This window comes from Nicotiana attenuata, unplaced genomic scaffold (genome assembly GCF_001879085.1).
Source record: "Nicotiana attenuata strain UT unplaced genomic scaffold, NIATTr2, whole genome shotgun sequence".
NCBI lineage: Eukaryota > Viridiplantae > Streptophyta > Magnoliopsida > Solanales > Solanaceae > Nicotiana > Nicotiana attenuata.
The window spans coordinates 122154-140894 of record NW_017671646.1 but is presented as its reverse complement, the minus strand read 5'-3'; the positions used below and the strand labels follow the sequence as shown (position 1 = coordinate 140894).

General features: G+C 38.4%; 2 protein-coding genes across 2 annotated transcripts; both read left to right on the top strand.

Annotated features, from left to right (window-relative positions):
- Positions 1 to 2294: 2294 nt before the first annotated feature.
- LOC109209467 lies at positions 2295 to 3793 on the top strand. The gene is made up of 2 exons (XM_019372739.1): positions 2295 to 2455; positions 3421 to 3793. Exons 1-2 carry the CDS (start codon positions 2295 to 2297, stop codon positions 3791 to 3793), a joined length of 534 nt encoding a protein of 177 aa, XP_019228284.1.
- Positions 3794 to 14634: 10841 nt separating this feature from the next.
- Positions 14635 to 18451, top strand: LOC109209464 (phytosulfokine receptor 1). The gene has a single exon (XM_019372737.1). It carries the CDS (start codon positions 15088 to 15090, stop codon positions 18121 to 18123), a length of 3036 nt encoding a protein of 1011 aa, XP_019228282.1. The 5' UTR covers positions 14635 to 15087; the 3' UTR covers positions 18124 to 18451.
- Positions 18452 to 18741: the final 290 nt, after the last annotated feature.

The window sequence follows — 18741 nt, the reverse complement described above, 5'->3', positions numbered from 1 at the left end:
TTGAAGCCATTGCCATCTCATCTCAGGTATGCATTCTTAGGACCTAACTCAACTCTACATGTTATTATCTCATCCAGTTTGTTAGATAGGCAGGCAGAACAGCTTTTGCAGGTACTAACTGAGTGCAAGACTGCAATTGGGTGGACAATTGCAAACATTAAGGGGATCAGCCCGGTCTTCTGTATGCATAAGATTCTGCTGGAAGATGGGCACAAACCTTCCAGAGAACATCAAAGAAGGCTGAACCCCAACATGAAAGAAGTGGTGAAAAAGGAAGTTATTAAATGGTTAGATGTGGGAATCATATTCCCCATCTCTGACAGCAACTGGGTTAGCCCAATGCAGTGTGTATCGAAAAAGGAGGGATGACGGTAGTGAAAACTAGAAGANAGAAGCTGTCTCACGCTGGGAGTTTCACAACCCCTTGCACAATAGGCAACTTTGCATTTGCTAAGGCACTGTGTGATCTGGGAGCAAGCATAAACCTTATGCCCCTACCTATCTACAAAAGGCTAGGCATTGGAAGAGCTAGACCCACGTCTATGTTACTACAGCTGGCTGATCGAACAGTGAAGAGGCCTTCTGGGATTCTAGATGATGTATTGGTACAGGTTGGGAAGTTTGTGTTCCCAGCAGATTTTGTCATCCTTGACTGTCGGGTTGACGAGGAAATTCCCATAATTTTGGGAAGGCCATTCTTGGCCACTGGGAGAGCCTTAATTGATTGTGAAACTGGAGAGCTCAAGATGAGATTAAACGATGAAGAGATAACATTCAACATGCAGAAATCTATGCGGAGACCAACTGTATTTGCTAATTGCTCTCTAATAGATGTGGTGGATGTAGTCTTGGAGGAGGAAGATGAAGCTTTGAACATTAAAGACCCTCTAGCAGCTTGTCTCATGAACTTAGATGAAGCTAATGGTGAAGACTTGGCAGAGTGAGTACTTGCTCTGGAAGGCCAAGGTTTTTGGAAAAGGGAGCTTAAATTTGAGCCTTTGCACTTAGAGGAAATAAAAACTCCTCCAGCTAAGCCATCAATAGAAGAGCCACCAAAGTTGGAACTGAAGCCACTGCAATCCCATCTCAGGTATGCATTCTTAGGACCTGAATCAACTTTACCTGTTATTATCTCAGCTAGTTTGTTAGATGTGCTGGCAGAACAACTTTTGCAGGTATTGACTGAGTGCAAGACTGCAATTGGGTGGACCATTGCAGACATTAAGGGGATCAACCCGGCCTTCTGTATGCATAAGATTCTGCTGGAAGATGGGCACAAACCTTCCAGAGAACATCAAAGAAGGCTGAACCCCAACATGAAAGAAGTGGTGAAAAAGGAAGTTATTAAATGGTTAGATGTGGGAATCATATTCCCCATCTCTGACAGCAACTGGGTTAGCCCAATGCAGTGTGTATCGAAAAAGGGAGGGATGACGGTAGTGAAAAATAAGAAGAATGAGCTGATCTCTACACGAACAGTCACAGGATGGCGAATCTGTATGGACTATAGGAAGTTGAACTTGGCCACCACGAGAGACCACTTCCCACTGCCATTCATTGATCAGATGCTAGATAGATTGGCAGGGAAGTCTCACTTTTGCTTCCTGGATGGGTACTCGGGGTATAATCAGATTTCCATTGCGCCAGAGGATAGAGAGAAAACGTCGTTCACCTGCCCTTATGGAATCTATGTTTTTCGGTGAATGTCATTTGGCCTATGCAATGCACCCGCCACATTCCAGAGGTGCATGATGGCCATCTTCACAGATATGGTAGAGGAGATAATGGAGGTTTTCATGGATGACTTCTCAGTGGTGGGGAATTAATTCGATGATTGCTTTGTGAACTTGTGGCGAGTTTTGAAAGGGTGTATAGAGACTACTCTGCTACTAAATTGGAAAAAGTGCCATTTCATGGTACAGGAAGGTATAGTCTTGGGGCACCTAGTGTCAAGTAATGGTATTGAGGTGGATCGAGCAAAAGTTGATGTGATAGAAAAGCTTCCACCACCCACCTCAGTCAAAGCAATCCAAAGTTTTCTTGGGCACGCCGGTTTCTATAGGAGATTTATAAAAGACTTTTCCAAAATTGCTAACCCCTTGTGTAAGTTGCTTGAAAAAGATCACCCTTTTGTGTTTTGTGATGACTGCAGGGTAGCTTTTGAGGAATTAAAGAAGAGACTGGTGACAGCACCTATCACAGTTTCCCCCAACTGGGAGCAACCATTTGAGCTGATGTGTGATACTAGTGACTACGCTGTGGGAGCAGTGCTTGGGCAATGAAAAGATAAAATCATGCATCCAATATACTACGCAAGTAGGACGTTGAGTGGAGCCCAACTAAATTACACTGTGACCGAAAAGGAGATGCTGACAGTGGTATTCGCAATTGACAAGTTCAGGTCTTACCTGATAGGCTCAAAGGTAATTGTTTATACTGACCATGCTGCTCTCAGGTGCTTAATTTAAAAGAAAGAGTCAAGACCACGCCTGATTCGACGAGTGCTACTGCTGCAAGAATTTGATTTGGAGATCCATGACCGAAAGGGAACGGAGAACCAAGTAGTTGACCATTTATCCAGGCTGGAAGGAGCTGAAAAGAAGATTGAGGTAGAAGAGATTCTGGAAACCTTTCCAGATGAGCAACTACTAACAATGAGTCTCGAGGAAGCGCCATGGTATGCAGACATTGCAAACTACCTGGCGAGCGGTATTGTTTCTTATGACCTTTCTTCTGTTCAAAAGAAAAAGTTCTTTCGTGATTGTCGTATGTATTATTGGGATGAGCCTTATCTGTTCAAGATTTGTGTTGATAACATGATCTGGAGATGTATCCCCGAGATAGACCAGTCTTCTATTTTGCAGGCTTGTCATGCATCACCATGTGGTGGGCACTTCGGGGGAGTGAGGACAGCTACGAAAGTCTTGGAGTCAGGGTTCTATTGGCCAACACTATTCAAAGATGCACATCTATGGATAAAGGGCTGTGATGAATGCCAAGGAACGGGGAACATTTCCCGTAGACATGAGATGCCCATGAACCCAATTCAGGAAGTAGAAGTGTTTGATGTATCGGGGATCGACTTCATGGGGTCGTTCATCAGCTCATATGGCAACAAGTACATACTCGTCGCTGTGGACTACGTGTCCAAATGGGTGGAAGCTGCAGCACTCCTACAAATGATGCAAAGGGGGTAATTGGTTTTCTGAGGAAGAACATTTTCACCCGATTTGGCACCCCAAGGGCAATAATTAGTGACGGAGGCACTTACTTTTGCAATTGAGCCTTTACTAAGTTGTTGGAGAAGTATGATGTATGCCACAAGGTGGACACCCCATATCATCCACAAACAAGCGGGCAAGTGGAAGTCTCAAATAGAGAAATAAAGAATGCGCTGACAAAAACTATGAATGCAACTAGAACAGATTGGGCAAGGAAGTTAGACGATGCACTGTGGGCATATCGAACCGCTTTCAAAACTCCAATTGGCATATCGCCATACAAATTGGTGTTTAGGAAGGCGTGTCATTTACCTGTAGAGTTGGAACATAGACCTTGGTGGGCATTGAGACAGTTAAATCTCGATAGTGAAGCAGCCAGAACAAGCAAAGTAACAGAATTGCATGAGCTGGATAAGTTCAGATATCACGCTTTTGAGAGCACAAGATTATACAAGGAGAGAATGAAGATGATACATTGCAGGAATATTCTTGAGCGGAATTTTAAACCTGGAGATACGGTATTGCTATACAACTCGTGTCTGAGGTTGTTTCCTGGAAAATTGAAATCATGATGGTCAGACCCTTTTTGTGCGGTTGAAGTTCACCCCACAGGAGCAGTAGAGATTGCTGCGAGTAATGACTCTCGCACATTTAGAGTCAATGGGCATAGACTGAAACATTATGTGGGCATGGAGGAAGCAAAGAAAGTGTCAGTGACCCATTTGATCGAGCCTCCAAAGTTGAGCGTACCTTAAATGCGCTTATCTGCGTCGTGCCGCGACGTTAAATCAGGCGCTGCGTGGGAGGCAACCCATGTTTTCTTTTGTTTCTCTTTTTTGTTTTGATATTGTACTTGATGTGTATGATACCAACCCTTTTATTAGTGTAGGGCAAGATTGGTGCATATTGGGAGAAGTCGGGGTCAAGAACCAACTCCGAAAAGGTAAAAAAATGAGGAAAACAAAAAAAAAATCGGAAGCCCGTGACCGCGACCGCGGTGGGACCGCGGCCCGGGCGCGCCAGATAAGGTACATTCCGTTTTCGGCCACCGCAACCGCGGTCGGGACGCGGACCGGGCGCGGTGGGTTACGAGTCCACTGTTCTCTTTTTCTTTTTCACCGCGACCGCGGTCGGGACGCGGACTGGGCGCGGTGAATCACGACCATTCTGCCCTGACCAGGTAAGTTGTAATTAATTTTTTTATTTTTTTATTTTCTTTTTTTTCTTTTTCTCTTCTAAACCCATTAAAACTAAACCTACTCCCTACCCCCCCCCCCCACTTCNCCCACTCCCCTTCTTACTCTAACTCTCTAACCCCCACACTTCTTCTTCTTCTTCTTCTTCTTCTTCTTCCTATCTCTCACAAACCCCTTTCTCTCTCACACAGACACCCAGTTCTGACTCCCCTCCTCCCCAACCTCCATTACACTCTAACTCTACAAGTCTCAGGTATGTCATGATTTCGTTCTCTCTTCTTCTCCCCTTCTCTTTTGTAATTTTAATGTTAGATTTGTTGTAGTATCTGTAGTAAAAAAATTTGGTTTCCTTTTCTTCTTTTTAGTGGGTAATGTGTAGAATATAGTAGAGAAAAGCATGGTGTTGTTGTGTGAAGTTGATTACGGTGGGGTGGAGTTTGTGTAGTGATTGTGGTTGATTTGGGGGGAGAGTTTGTACTTCCATGGGATAAGTGTGTTAAATCATAGTTCCATGCACACTAGGTGCTTGTGAAATTGCCCAATTGGACTGTAATGGCTAGTGTGACCATGGTGGTGGTGAAGTCTGAGTAACCACCCAGGCATCACACAACTCAGACCCTCACTAATAGTAGCCCTTGTTTTGTCAGGTACAATGCATCAATCAAGGAAAAGATGTTCCACAGGTTCCTCCGCTAGTGGGCCAGGAGGTTCATCCAGAGCTCGAGCTCAGGCTAGTTCGAGCCAGTTTGACAGCACCCAATTTGTCTCCAAAGCTGCTCAAGATAGGTTTAATGCAAAGACATCCAAGAAATCGGTGCCTGAAGTACACATTGACAGGCATGCCTTGCGAGTTGAATGCCCAAGTATCTACGAAGAATTGAAGAGACGTCAGTTGGACATCTTCTTTAATTGCCGGAAGAGGGCAATGTAATGATGGTAAGGGAATTCTATGCTAATTGCCCGGACCACGTTGATAGGGTTGTCACGGTATGAAATACCCCAGTGAATGCATCTCTTGAGACCATCCGCCGAGTGTACAGGTTGCCGGTCTTTACTGGAGAGACGGATTATTACCAAGATTATCAGAGCCCACCTGTCATGTGGAACCTAATTGTTCAAACAATCTGTGTGGCTGGACGGGATCCAATATGGATAAAGCCGAGAATGACCCTGAACTCTCAATCTCTCACTTGGGAAGCTAAGTGTTGGCTAACGATCATCAACAGCCGTTTGCTGCCATCTAGCACCACTACAGATGTTAATGCGCTAAGAGCAGCGGCGATTTGGTGTTTCGTAAACCACCACGATTTTGACGTGGCCCGGATCATTCAGGATAAAATTTTCATTCGCTCTACAAAGACGAGCAAAGGGTTCTATTTCCCTTCCCTGGTCACCAAATTGTGTCGTGCTACACGAGTTCCCGAAAATCCCATAGTAGATGGGAAGTTGCTATTAAAAGCCCCATTCAGGGCTAGCAAAATCACAGTTGGGAAAGAGCAGGCTGTGGCGGATGATGAGGATAATGATGATGCCGATGATGACGATGATGAGGGAGCTATGCATGCTTCCACCCCACCGGTGCAGATTGCTGATGAGGCGGGCCCATCACAGGCCCGCCGGAGTACCCGGATAACAGCTTGGAGCAGGATATGGCTGGCCTACGCACTTTGGTCAATGACCTGAGTGCTAGAGTTGACACTTTGGCTACTCAAAGTGCTAGGTCAGAGAAAAAGATCATGGGCTGGCTCCGAGCACTAGGACTAGCGTGTCACCTCGATCCTGGCACCGTATCCGATCAGGACTGAGCACCAGGGAAGTCCCCTTACCTTACTCTGCTTTAATTTCTTTGACATGGGGACATGCCAAATCTTTAAGTGTGGGGTGGGGGATGGTTGTTGTTGTTTTACAATTGTATAGATTTGTTTGGTATTTTTGGTTGCTATTAATTACCTTCGACTTGGCCCGAAGATGGACACCTCTTGACGGGTCTCTTGAGGGACTTAAGTCGAACAAAAAAAAATATTTTCTTCTGTTAGGTAGTGTATCAACTCCCCCTTGGTTTTTCTTTAAACCACAGTTCTTTTCCAAGGATTTTCATTTGAACCGGGTGTAGTTAGTTTTTTTTTCCTTTTTTTTTTAGTATAGGAATTTTTGTGCGAGGAAAGAATAGGAATAGGATCCCTTAATTCCATGGTACCTTGAATAGAGATTGCTTTAGTGTGACACCTAGGCTCATTAGTTGACTCTAGCAATAAAGGCTTAAATTGTGTGTTCTTGAGTTGGCTTAAGAACCTTGAGCAGAGTGTCTGATGGTCCTAACTGAATTGAGTCATGTGCCATGTGTGAGTGAGGCTTTGTGTGTTCTATGCTAACACTCAAATGCCTATAACTTGCCCTGTGTGTGTACAAAGCGAAATGGTAGTCTTAATTGGTCTGGAAAGTGATATAGGCGTTTCCTTGTTGAACCTATCTATATATGTTTTCACCCACCTGATTGTATATATCCTAGTTAACCCCTTTGAGCCTGTAATCCTGTTTCTTTGGAAACCACATTACAAGCCTTACCCAAGTTGTGAATTGTCTATCTTTTTGAACCCTATCACCTCTTAGAAGCACTTGAATTGTAATGAATATGGAAAATTTAAAGTGAGGGGTGGTTGGTTGGGCTTTTGAGTGGAACTAAGAAGACATGGAAAAAAAAGGTGCACTGTGTGATAAGCAATATTAGAAGCCACCAGAATCTCAAAAAAAAAAGACTGAGATGAATAATTTTTAAAAGAATAAGTCTCAAAATGGTGGTGGATTTTAAAAGAGAAAGTGAGCTTAAAGAAGTAGGGGGTTTAACTCAATGATGTGAAGGTGGAATGAAGGTTTGACAAAGGTATGGGTTTAAAAGTGACAAATGTATTGAAGTGCTTAGGGAGGTGTAGTCGCTATACCCATATGTATCCAACCTGTCCCGCAGGCAACATTACAACCAAATAAAGTCCTACTGGATTCTAGACCAAATGAGCTCGATTAGTCGAGTATTACACTACGGGCAAGCCTATGGTGCATTGTTTGTGGCATAAGAATTTATTTCTGAGGGTGAGTGAAATCTTACGTATTTGAATTCCTCTGTGTGTGAATTACAATGACCATGACACAAGTCTCTTTTGTGGTGAGTAGGCACGTGATTCATGAAGGGAAGGTAAATCTGGACCTCTGACTGAGAGTATGAAAGCCGGTTAGGGACATTACGTGGCTAGGGAGAGAGTCCACTCTTAAGGTTAGGATGTTACGCTAAGGTAGTCTACCTATGTGAATTATTCTTGGTATAAGGAGTAGGGAAGTGACCCAGTGATGATTAGGCCTATAGATTGTGGTTTGTTGCTAGAGGACTAGCAACGGTTTAAGTGTGGGGTGTTGATAGTAGCCTATATTATGCGATGTAGATGCTATTTATGCTCTAAGTTAACCATACTTTATTGATGTTTTAAGTTCTAAATGACAACAAACAAAATGCTCTAATTGAGGTTTTTATGCTTTGCAGGAGCTACTCCGAGTTAGGAGAAGGATATAGAGTGTTTTGGGGTCAAATATGTAGATACAAGGCCAATCGAGAAGAGCCCGGATGAAAACGAGCAAGAAAAGGCAAAGAAAAAATGGGCAACAGCCCATCGCGACCGCGGTAGGGCCGCGGCTGGAACGCGATGGAAAAAGGTGCAAAAACAGAATTGTCTAAAACGACTGCGGTTGGCCCGCGACCGCGGTCGATCTGGAGAATGCCAAGAAAGTCCAGGGACCAAAGTGTAAAACGTGAGAAACTTATCCTAACCCTATATAAACTCAACAAACTCGCTCAAGTTAAAGAAAGCTTGTTTTTAGACTCAATTGGAGGCAAGAACAAGTGTGAGAAGATCAAGACACCATTAGAGTTTTTCATTCTTCTTCCTTTTATCATTATTTTGTGAATTATGAATTATTTTATGGCTTTATCTTATTTTACCATGAGTAGCTAAACATTTAATCTAGGATTTTGATAGAACCTCTTGGAGGATGAATTTCTGATATGTTAATATAGATTTGCCTTAATAATTTCTCTGTTTGTTCAACTATATTGTGATTGTTGTTGATTGAAGGGCCTTCAATCGGCTGTGCCTATTTAGTATGCATTACTCGGGGGAGAGTGTATATTTAGGTAGTTGTTGAACAACACCACTCCTAACGTATATGAGGGATCAATATGAAGGGTTTAAAGGTGGGATTAGGGATAACGAAACCTTGGGTGCGATCTAAGTGAGTTGTAACTAAGGCCAGCTAGCGTAATTCGGGAGAATATGTCTAGTATATTGTTGTAATTACTCGGGAGAGAGTTACGACAATCAGAGTGCTCAGGATCGATAGAGAAGATTTAGGCAAATTTATAGCAAACATAGCGGAAAGGATTCCGACAAGAGGGGAAATCATAACCCTAGACCATTCTCATTCTTGCTTACAATCAGTCTATAGCTAGTCTTAATTTACTGCATTTTTATTACGTAATATTTAGTTAATAAACACCCATTTTGTTACTCAAACATCTCTGAAGATTGAATACATGAATTTCTGTGAGTCCAATAGCTGTGATCGGTAGGTTAATTCCCTGTGGGATTCGACTCCGGACTTGTTAACCGGAATATATTTGCAGCGACCGTTTTGTCCTTTTTATAAGGCATAGTTGAGCGTGATCACACCTGCTCTTTACCTTTAGAAGCATTCCTTACTATTCCTTCTGGTGTTGTTACTTTGCTGTGTGATCCAGTGTCCTGTTGTTGCAACTTGTTCACATCCTCATTATCTCCAGGTTGTGTGAAATTTACCCGAGTAAAAATAGATTATTAAGTACTTGCGAATTTTTCTTTTCCTTTGGATGATATTTTACGTGAGCTGTTCCATTGGCAACATTACAAAGGGCAAATCGGCACTTTGTCTAATTTTGGGCTTCAAAAAGTAAGAAAGAATTGCTGTATTTCTTTATTCCTATAAATTGAAATTTGTGTAATGTTAGGAATTAAAAAATATATGTGAAATTGTCCCATGTGAATCCAAGGGAAGTCAACTCTTTACAACGCACAAAGACATAGTTCATCTATAAGTCATGAAAGAAGTTTGACTCTAGTTAGTTTTGGTGAAATTTGGTTACTGCCAGCAACTATTCAAGGACAAAAACTTTAAAAAAATTAAAAATTAAAATAAAGAGGTAATAATCAATTTGTAGGAGTATATATGTATGCTACAAATCACAATCCAGTTCAAGATTTTCAAACAAATACTAGTTATTCTTTATTTTCAATCTCTTTTGACATCTTATGTCTAGTTTTCTAGATTCTAGCTTGTTATTAAGCATCACTATTAATTAATAATGTGTTTCCATTTGCCTTTTATTCTTAACATTTAAAGTCTACCCTTTTTTTCCCCACCATATAAAATCTATGGTATTGGAAACAACATCTCTATTTGTTCAGCTAGGGGTAAGGTCTGCGTACACACTATCCTTCTCAAATCCCACGGTATGGGATAATACTGGATATGTTGTTATTGTTATTGTATTTAAAGTCTGCGGTAGTTGTTTGCATGCATTTGTATTCCATATATAGCTTCTTCTTTTTTAAAGCAGTTTTATCTCTTTCTTTTCAATTTACTCTGGTACTCCATTAATTTCAGCACAGACATCTTTTTTATAATCATGGGTACATTATTAAGAAAAAGACGAAAAAATATATTAAGTGGGAACTGATTTATACTCCTCTTAGTAGATAACTCAACATTCAATCAAGTGCATAATTCAACCTTCTTTAAGCATGAGTGTCAACAGTTAATAGTATACCAATTTCAGAAAATATGTACATAAAATATTTAATTTTGCGGACAGACCATGAATTCACCTACCCCAGACAATTTATGCGTATATCAACTAATTCCATGAATAATTTATTACCTTACATTAGCATAAGTACAGATAAAAAAAAATCACCTAATATCTTTTTGTTTTTGTTGAAATTTGAACCTAAACCCTAATTACGTAACCTAATTCGCGCGACCCCTACCAAAAAAAGGGTAGTTGGTCTTCTGAACCAGAAATCAGCTAAAAGTCTGATTTCCAACCTAAAATCCACACTGTTTGAATTTTATATTCTTATAAATAAAAAAAAGAACTACTCTTCTTTTTTCTGGCCTAGGGGGAGTGGGTGGAGGGTGCCTATTTTTTAAATCTTTATTTCTTCTTCCCATCGTTTAATCAATCTTTGCTATTTTTTCTAATATTCTAATATAGCATCTAGAATGTTTTAGAGGGTTTGTTGACATTGTTTTTGAAAATTTTGAAGAAAAATATATAACACATAAATCTTGGAAAGCAACCAAATTTACACACACCTTTTTTCCAAGTCAATTCTTTCAAATATAAATCCAAACACGTACAATTTATTTTCCGAAAAGTCAAATCAAATCCAGTTCATTCAAAACATTAACTCAAAATCAGACCAAATCTAAACCAAATACATGATTAAATTTATCTCAATAGAAGAATTAGCCGTCCACCCAATCGCTTAAACTAAATATAATTAGTGAATGTATAATATGTGTATAATCAATGTATAATTCATGTATACCGGCTAGGAAAAGTAAATAGTGAATTCGGCCGGCTATTGTGTAAAATCCCTTATAAATATAATTAGTTTTAAGAAAATAATTTTCAGAGAATTAAAATGAAACTAAAAAATGTTAAAATTTAAAATTAGTTAAAGATCCTAAATATATGATGAGGATAAAGAGGGGTTGAAAATAAGTTAATTTCACAATCTGTAAAATAACTACCGCACCAACTCCAAACGTGGAAATAGTAGGCTGGAAGGCGGCCCAGCGTATAGTTGGACTCAGTGAACGTGTTTCTACCCAACCTTTTTGACTTCTTGTTTTTCTATTGTCTACTTTACCCCTTACTCCCTAGATTTCCTTTTCATCATAGCAATACGCCAATAAGAAAGACTTTTGAGATTTTTGATTTGGGCACAACGTTTGACTGGGTTCAATTGATTGATAGGACAGGAGATAACAATACCTAGATAAAAAGCATAATTATTTAATATATTACAATTATAGTATTATTCTATTCCCACGTTGAGTGACTATATTAATCTCGGGATTACAAATACTAAAATAATAAATATGCTCTTCTCCAAGGCTTTTCTTCAAAAGTCATTTAAAAATTCAAGGTTAAAATTAAAAATAAAAATTTATCTCAACTTATTTAATATAAACCAGCTATATATTTTATATTATTACAACATGTATTCTCATTTTATTAGTCCATGAACCAAATATCTACCCATAAAAGTTTATATATTTATTAATAATTTTCATGTTATAGTCTCGTCATTATTATCCTGTGATAACCTGCTTCCCAGCCAAATGACTCCTTATGGTTAAAAGCAAGATATAAATATTTGTGTTGTTGTAAATTATGTTATTAAGGATAATATAAGAAGTTTAAAATTAAATTATATTTAGGATAAACTAAAAAAGAAGTGCATCATAATAATTAAGACGTAGTATTTTTGTTTAAGTTTTGTGTGGCAACCAAAAAAGGTTAAAAATATATGATCTATGATTCCAAAAGAATGAGATTAGCACGATTTGGAGAATTACATAGTGTTGGATAATTTTTTTCAAACGTTTTGAAAAAAGTTTAGCTCATGTACTCCGAAATTACTCAATTTATGTTCGTTGTACTACAGGTCTATTCATATTGCAAATTAACAAGTATTTTTTTATGTCCTTAATAGAGCTCCTACGTAAAATGGATTGACTCTATACATGCATATAGTCGGGGAAAAAAAGAGTCATATATTTAAGCTTTAGCTTTTGACTGCGGATTGGAGCTCCATTAGGAGACAAGGGTAAAAATGAGATTTTTTTTCCTAATTGCAAGAGCAATATTAGACCAAAAGTGCCAATAAAATTCAATAAAAAGTAAAATAAATAGAAATAAAAATTAATTCGAAATACTAAATAAGAAATAAGAATAAGGAGTCTTTATGTAGCGTTATCTCGTTTCAAATATGCCGTCTGGGAGCTTAACCAGAACTAACTAATAAAAAGCCTAGGACCAGAAGTGATCTTAGAAACCAATCGCGTTTCGGGAAAAATATCTCAATATCGTATTCGTCTAGAAGAAAAATAAAAATTGCGCTTTCATTATGGTCTTACAGAACGACAATTACTTAAATACATTCGTATTGCCAGAAAAGCCGACCCGTCAATAAGTCAAGTTTTACTACAATTACTTGAAATACGTTTGGATAACATCCTTTCTCGGTTGGGTATGACTTCAACTATTCCCGCAGCCCGTCAATTAGTTAATCATCGTCGTATTTTAGTTAAAATTGCTCAATTTTGGATCGTAATGGCACAAATTTGGCCATTTTGCCTATCACTTTTATATAGTATAAGCAGGGGTAGATCTACCATGTATTCTACGAATTCATGTGATCTCATTAACTTTTGTTTAGATTTTATATATGTATTAAAAATTTTATTAAAATAGTTATAAATATTTAATTGTAAATCATGTTGCCAAGTGTGCACTATATTGGATTATACTGGGTTGTTGTTGTTGTCGTTATTGTTGTGCACTATGTTGACCTTTTATATTTTGGAACACTTGACTGTAGAAGAAGAATAGTCCTGCTACTTAGGGTTGGGCCTTCGGGCAGTTTGAATTGGGATATGCGAATTTCAATTCGAATTTTTGGTTTTCGGATTGAAGAAATGACAATCCAAATTCAATCCAAAGAAGTTCGGATTGGATCGGATTTTTTAAGTTCGGTTTCGGATTAATCGGTTTGGATATTATGAATTTTTGATTTCGGATATTATATTGCCTAAAAAGTTCCTCATTCTTGCCGCAATCATCCAAAATAAAGTATTCAAGTAATGAAACTATTATCAACAAAAGTATAACAAAGACATTAATATGGCTTAACAATAGTAAAATCATGTCCAAATAGAAACTATTCTGACAGTAACTTAGTACTCCCTTTGTTTCAATATAATTAAATGACACACTTTCTTTATTAGTCCGTTCCAAAAAAAAAATGACACATTTTTATATTTGAAAACAATTTAACTTTAAAATTTTATTTTACCCACTTTACCCCTAATGATAAGCTTTTATAGCCACAAAATTATCATGGCCGCCCCACAAACTTTTGCCCCTTAAACTTTTAGGACCACATGTTTCAAAAGTCTTTTCTTTTTCCTCTTAAACTATGTGCCAAGTCAAACTACATCATCTAAATTGAAACGGAGAGAGTAATTAATATTGAATGTATGAAATAATATTTAATGGGTATTGAACTTATTACTATTGGCACATGAATAATGGACTAAATATAAAGTATAAAAATTTCGGATTTTCGAATATCCAAAAATTCGAAGTACCAAATTCAATATCCAATCCGAAATCCAAAAATTTTAAAAATTAAATCCAAAATCCAATCCGTAATCCAAAAAATCCAAAAAATTCTGATTTCGGATTTGCGCAAACTATACCCTCCCCGAGTGCGATTGCTATGAATAGTAATTATTGCCCTCATATAACTTTTGTGACATTATCATAAGAAGACTAGGAAAAGGTGAACATTCAATTAGAGTGATACTTTTAAGAGAAATTGGGATATTCGCATATTCTTTTTCTTCTTCTCAATTTGCATTCCATATATCAAGCATTTCTTAAGCTTTGTGTTTTTTTTCTTTTCTTGATATGTTATTATTATGAAAAAAGAATTAAGAAAGTTCTCAGTCTCATTGCTTGAATATAATTTGAGAATAGATTTGAACTGGTAATGGGAAGTTAGGGTCACGTATAATACTTGGAAAACCATTCTTGATCCCTCCTAAGAAAGAAGAAGAAGAAATACCAAATTAGAAGAAAGTTACATGTGTTCCCACATTATTCATAGTAAAATAGAGTTGGTACAAAAGGAAACTTATAATAGTAACAAAAAATTGGAAATGAGTCCACAATTTCCCCTTGACAGACGGTTCATCAAATTTATTATTTAAAAACAAAAAAGGGCTAGTCCATTAATTTCACCACTTAATTTTTCTTCTTTTTTTTTTTAATTTAAAATAAAGTGACAAGAAATGGGCACATATATTAGTTTAAATATTAATTGGAACTCCACCACAGTCCTCACTCCTCACTACCAGCGGCGGAGACAGTAGTAGTTCGTAATATATTACAGTAATACTAGCAATTGCAAACAGCTCTCTCTCTCTCTCTCTCTCTCTCTCTCTCTCTCTCTCTCTCTACGGGCATAGAATGGAACAATAGCAGCAGCAGCAGCCCTATTTGGACCAGTAAAGAGAGTTTGAACTCTGAATGTAAAGCAAAAACAAACAAAACAAAAAAAAATTCTCTCTTTCTTCTTCTTTCTATTAACATCATTTCCTCTACCTACACTTTCCTTTTTTTTCTTCTTCCTTCTGCCTCAAAGGTTTGCCTTTTCTTCTCATTCATCATTTTTGTGAAGTACCCTTCTTCTTTGTTTATCAATATTTAGCAGTTTTATGTTGTTTGATCTTGATTCTTGATTCTTGTTGCTGAGAAATGAGACATCTTGAAGCAAAAACTGTCTAGTTTCAATATGTTGCAACTTGGTATAATCTTTTTCTTTTTAGGATTTTCCTTACAAGTTCAGTCCCAAAATCCAAACTTTACATGTAATCCAAATGATTTCAAAGCTTTGGAGGATTTTGTGAACAGTTTGGAAACTGTTGTTGATTTTTGGGATATTAAAAATTCAACAAATTGCTGTAATTGGGTGGGTATTACTTGTAATATTGGAAAGGTGGTGAAGTTGGAACTTGGAAAAAGAAGGCTAAATGGGAAACTTTCTGAATCTTTAGGGAATTTAGATCAGCTCAGAACCCTTAATCTCACTCACAATTTCCTTAAAGGTTCTGTCCCCTTTAAACTATTGCATTTGCCTAATTTGGAGGTGTTAGACTTGAGCAATAATGATTTATCTGGCTTGTTTCCTGATACCATAAACTTGCCTTCACTCAAATCTTTCAATATATCTGATAATTCCTTTGAGGGGTCAGTTCCTTTGGGTATTTGTAAAAACTCAACTAGAGTTTCTGTTATTAAAATGGGGTTCAATTATTTTAATGGCAGTCTTCCAACAGGAATTGGGAGTTGTGGTTCATTAGAACATCTTTGCCTTGGCTCTAACCTTCTTTCTGGTAGTTTACCTTTTGAGCTGTTTAAGCTTTCAAGATTGAATGTATTGTCTCTTCAAGAGAATCGGTTCGATGGGCAGCTTAGCAGCCAGATTGGTAACCTTTCTAACTTGGTTCATTTGGATATTTGTTCTAATGGATTCTCAGGAAACATACCAGATGTGTTTCATAGCTTAAGGAATTTAACTTATTTCTCAGCTCATTCAAATAGGTTTTTTGGTAAAATACCTCCTTCATTGGCAAATTCTGGGACTATTACTTCTCTTAGTTTGAGGAATAATTCTTTAGGGGGTACCATTGAGCTTAATTGTTCGGCCATGATTAGTCTTGTTTCTCTTGATCTGGCTACTAATGGTTTCATAGGGTCAGTTCCTGATAATCTTCCTAACTGTCCAAAGTTGCAAACTATCAATCTTGCTAGAAACAATTTCTTCGGACAAATTCCAGAAAGTTTCAGGAATTTTCATAGCCTTTCGTCCCTTTCAGTCTCGAACAACAGTATCCATAACATTGATGCTGCTCTTAGAATTTTACAGAACTGCAAGAACTTAACTACTTTGGTTCTTACTTTGAACTTTCGCGATGAAGAGTTGCCTACAGATCCTAGCCTGCAGTTCAATGAGCTGAAAGCTCTCATTATTGCGAATTGCAGGCTCACTGGATCGGTTCCTCAGTGGTTGAGAAATAGCTCAAAGATGCAACTGTTGGATTTGTCGTGGAACCGTTTGACGGGAACACTTCCACCCTGGATTGGAGATTTTAAGTTTCTATTCTATATGGATTTGTCAAACAATTCGTTAACAGGGGAGATTCCAAAAGAAGTTACTGGATTGCAGAGCCTAATCTCTGGCCCTATTTGGTTGAATGAACCATCGCCAGATTTTCCCTTTTTCTTGAAAAGAAATGTAAGTGTTAAAGGGCTGCAGTATAATCAGATTTTTAGCTTCCCTCCGACACTGGAACTAGGTAACAACTTTTTCACTGGAGCAATTTGGCCAGAATTTGGAAATCTGAAAAGGTTACATGTTTTGGATCTGAAAAACAACAATTTATCCGGGACAATACCAGGTGGTCTGTCTGGTATGACAAGCATAGAGATTTTGGATTTATCTCGCAACAATCTGATTGGCAACATACCCTCCTCTTTAGTGAAATGCAGCTTTCTGTCAAAGTTCAGTGTCGCTTATAATAAACTCTCGGGGGAAGTTCCTACTGGAGGCCAGTTCGCAACATTTTCGAATTCAAGCTTTGAGGGCAACCCAGGACTCTGCGGTGAACGTAGTACTACTCCCTGTCAAAATGCCAACCAAATTCCACGTGGTTCGGCTGCAAGAGGAAAAAGACGCAAAGGAACTGTCATTGGCATGGGTATCGGCATTGGCCTTGGAACTGCTTTTCTTCTTGCTCTTATGTACTTGATTGTTGTGCGGGCAAGCAGTCGTAAAGTTGTCGATCCAGAAAAGGAGCCAGATGCTTCTAACAAGGATCGGGAAGACTTAGGCTCAAGTCTGGTGATATTTTTCCATAACAAGGACAACAATAAACAGATGTCACTTGATGACCTTTTGGCGTGTACTGACAATTTTGATCAATCAAATATTGTTGGTTGTGGGGGTTTCGGTTTGGTCTACAAGGCTATCCTTCGTGATGGTAGGAAAGTTGCCATCAAGCGGCTTTCAGGTGACTATGGACAGATGGAAAGAGAATTCCAAGCTGAAGTTGAATCGCTTTCTAGAGCTCAGCACCCAAATCTGGTTCATCTTCAAGGATATTGCAAGTACAGAACCGACAGGCTTCTAATTTATTCGTACATGGAGAATGGAAGCTTGGATTATTGGTTACATGAGAAAGTTGACGGACCTGCTTTGTTGAACTGGGATATGAGGCTTCAGGTTGCTCAAGGGGCAGCACGAGGGCTCGCGTACTTGCACCAAGCGTGTGATCCTCATATCCTACACCGAGATATAAAGTCAAGTAACATTCTTCTTGATGAAAATTTTGAAGCACACTTGGCTGATTTTGGTCTAGCTAGGCTTATTCTGCCCTATGACACTCACGTGACGACTGATGTTATTGGAACGTTAGGGTATATACCTCCTGAATACGGCCAAGCTTCTGTAGCTACGTATAAAGGGGATGTGTATAGCTTTGGTGTCGTTCTTTTGGAGCTTCTTACAGGCAAAAGACCGATGGATCCGTGCAAGCCTAGAGCAAGCCGAGATCTAATCTCTTGGGTGATACAATTGAAGAAACAAAAGAGAGAAACTGAAGTGTTTGATCCTTTGATATACGACAAGCAGCATGCGCAAGAAATGTTATTGGTTTTTGAAATTGCTTGCCTTTGTTTGCATGAATCTCCTAAAATAAGGCCTTCCTCTCAGCAGTTAGTTACTTGGCTCGACAACATAAACACACCACCTGGTGTTCATGTGTTTTAAGAGGTCCGATATACCTTTGCATTCATTTTTCAAGGAGTTGATAACTTATATTTTCAGCGGATTTCCTGCACATATGGCAATGGATTCTGGTGTAAATATTTGTCCTCAAGAATGAAAGGATTAGTGATGAGAGTCTTGACAGATATCTCATACATTGCAAGTGTTTTACTTTCCCTTCTTGTAATTTTCTGGAATTGAAGAATATATATATGTTTCTCCTCAAACATGTACAAATAACATTGTTTTTCTTTTTTTGGTAATTACAAATAACATTGTGAATTTTTCATGATCTTATTTTACTTTATAATAGATGGACAACATCAGTTTATTCCCTCTGCATTTTTCAATTCTATGGTGTTTACTAGGTTTTGCTTTTCAATATTTATCATTTATATCCGCATAACATACAAACATGCATGATTTTTATCCTCTTGTTTAACATAACGTAGCAGTAGAGTCTTGATTACTGCACCAAGTTTGTATGGTATTAGAGCCTGTTTGACCAAGCTTCTGGGAGGCTAAAAGTACTTTTTTTTCCCAAAAAAAGTACTTTTTTAAAAATTTAAGCTATTTGGCCAAGATAAAGAAGTACTTTTGGCTAGCAGCAGAAGCAGTTTT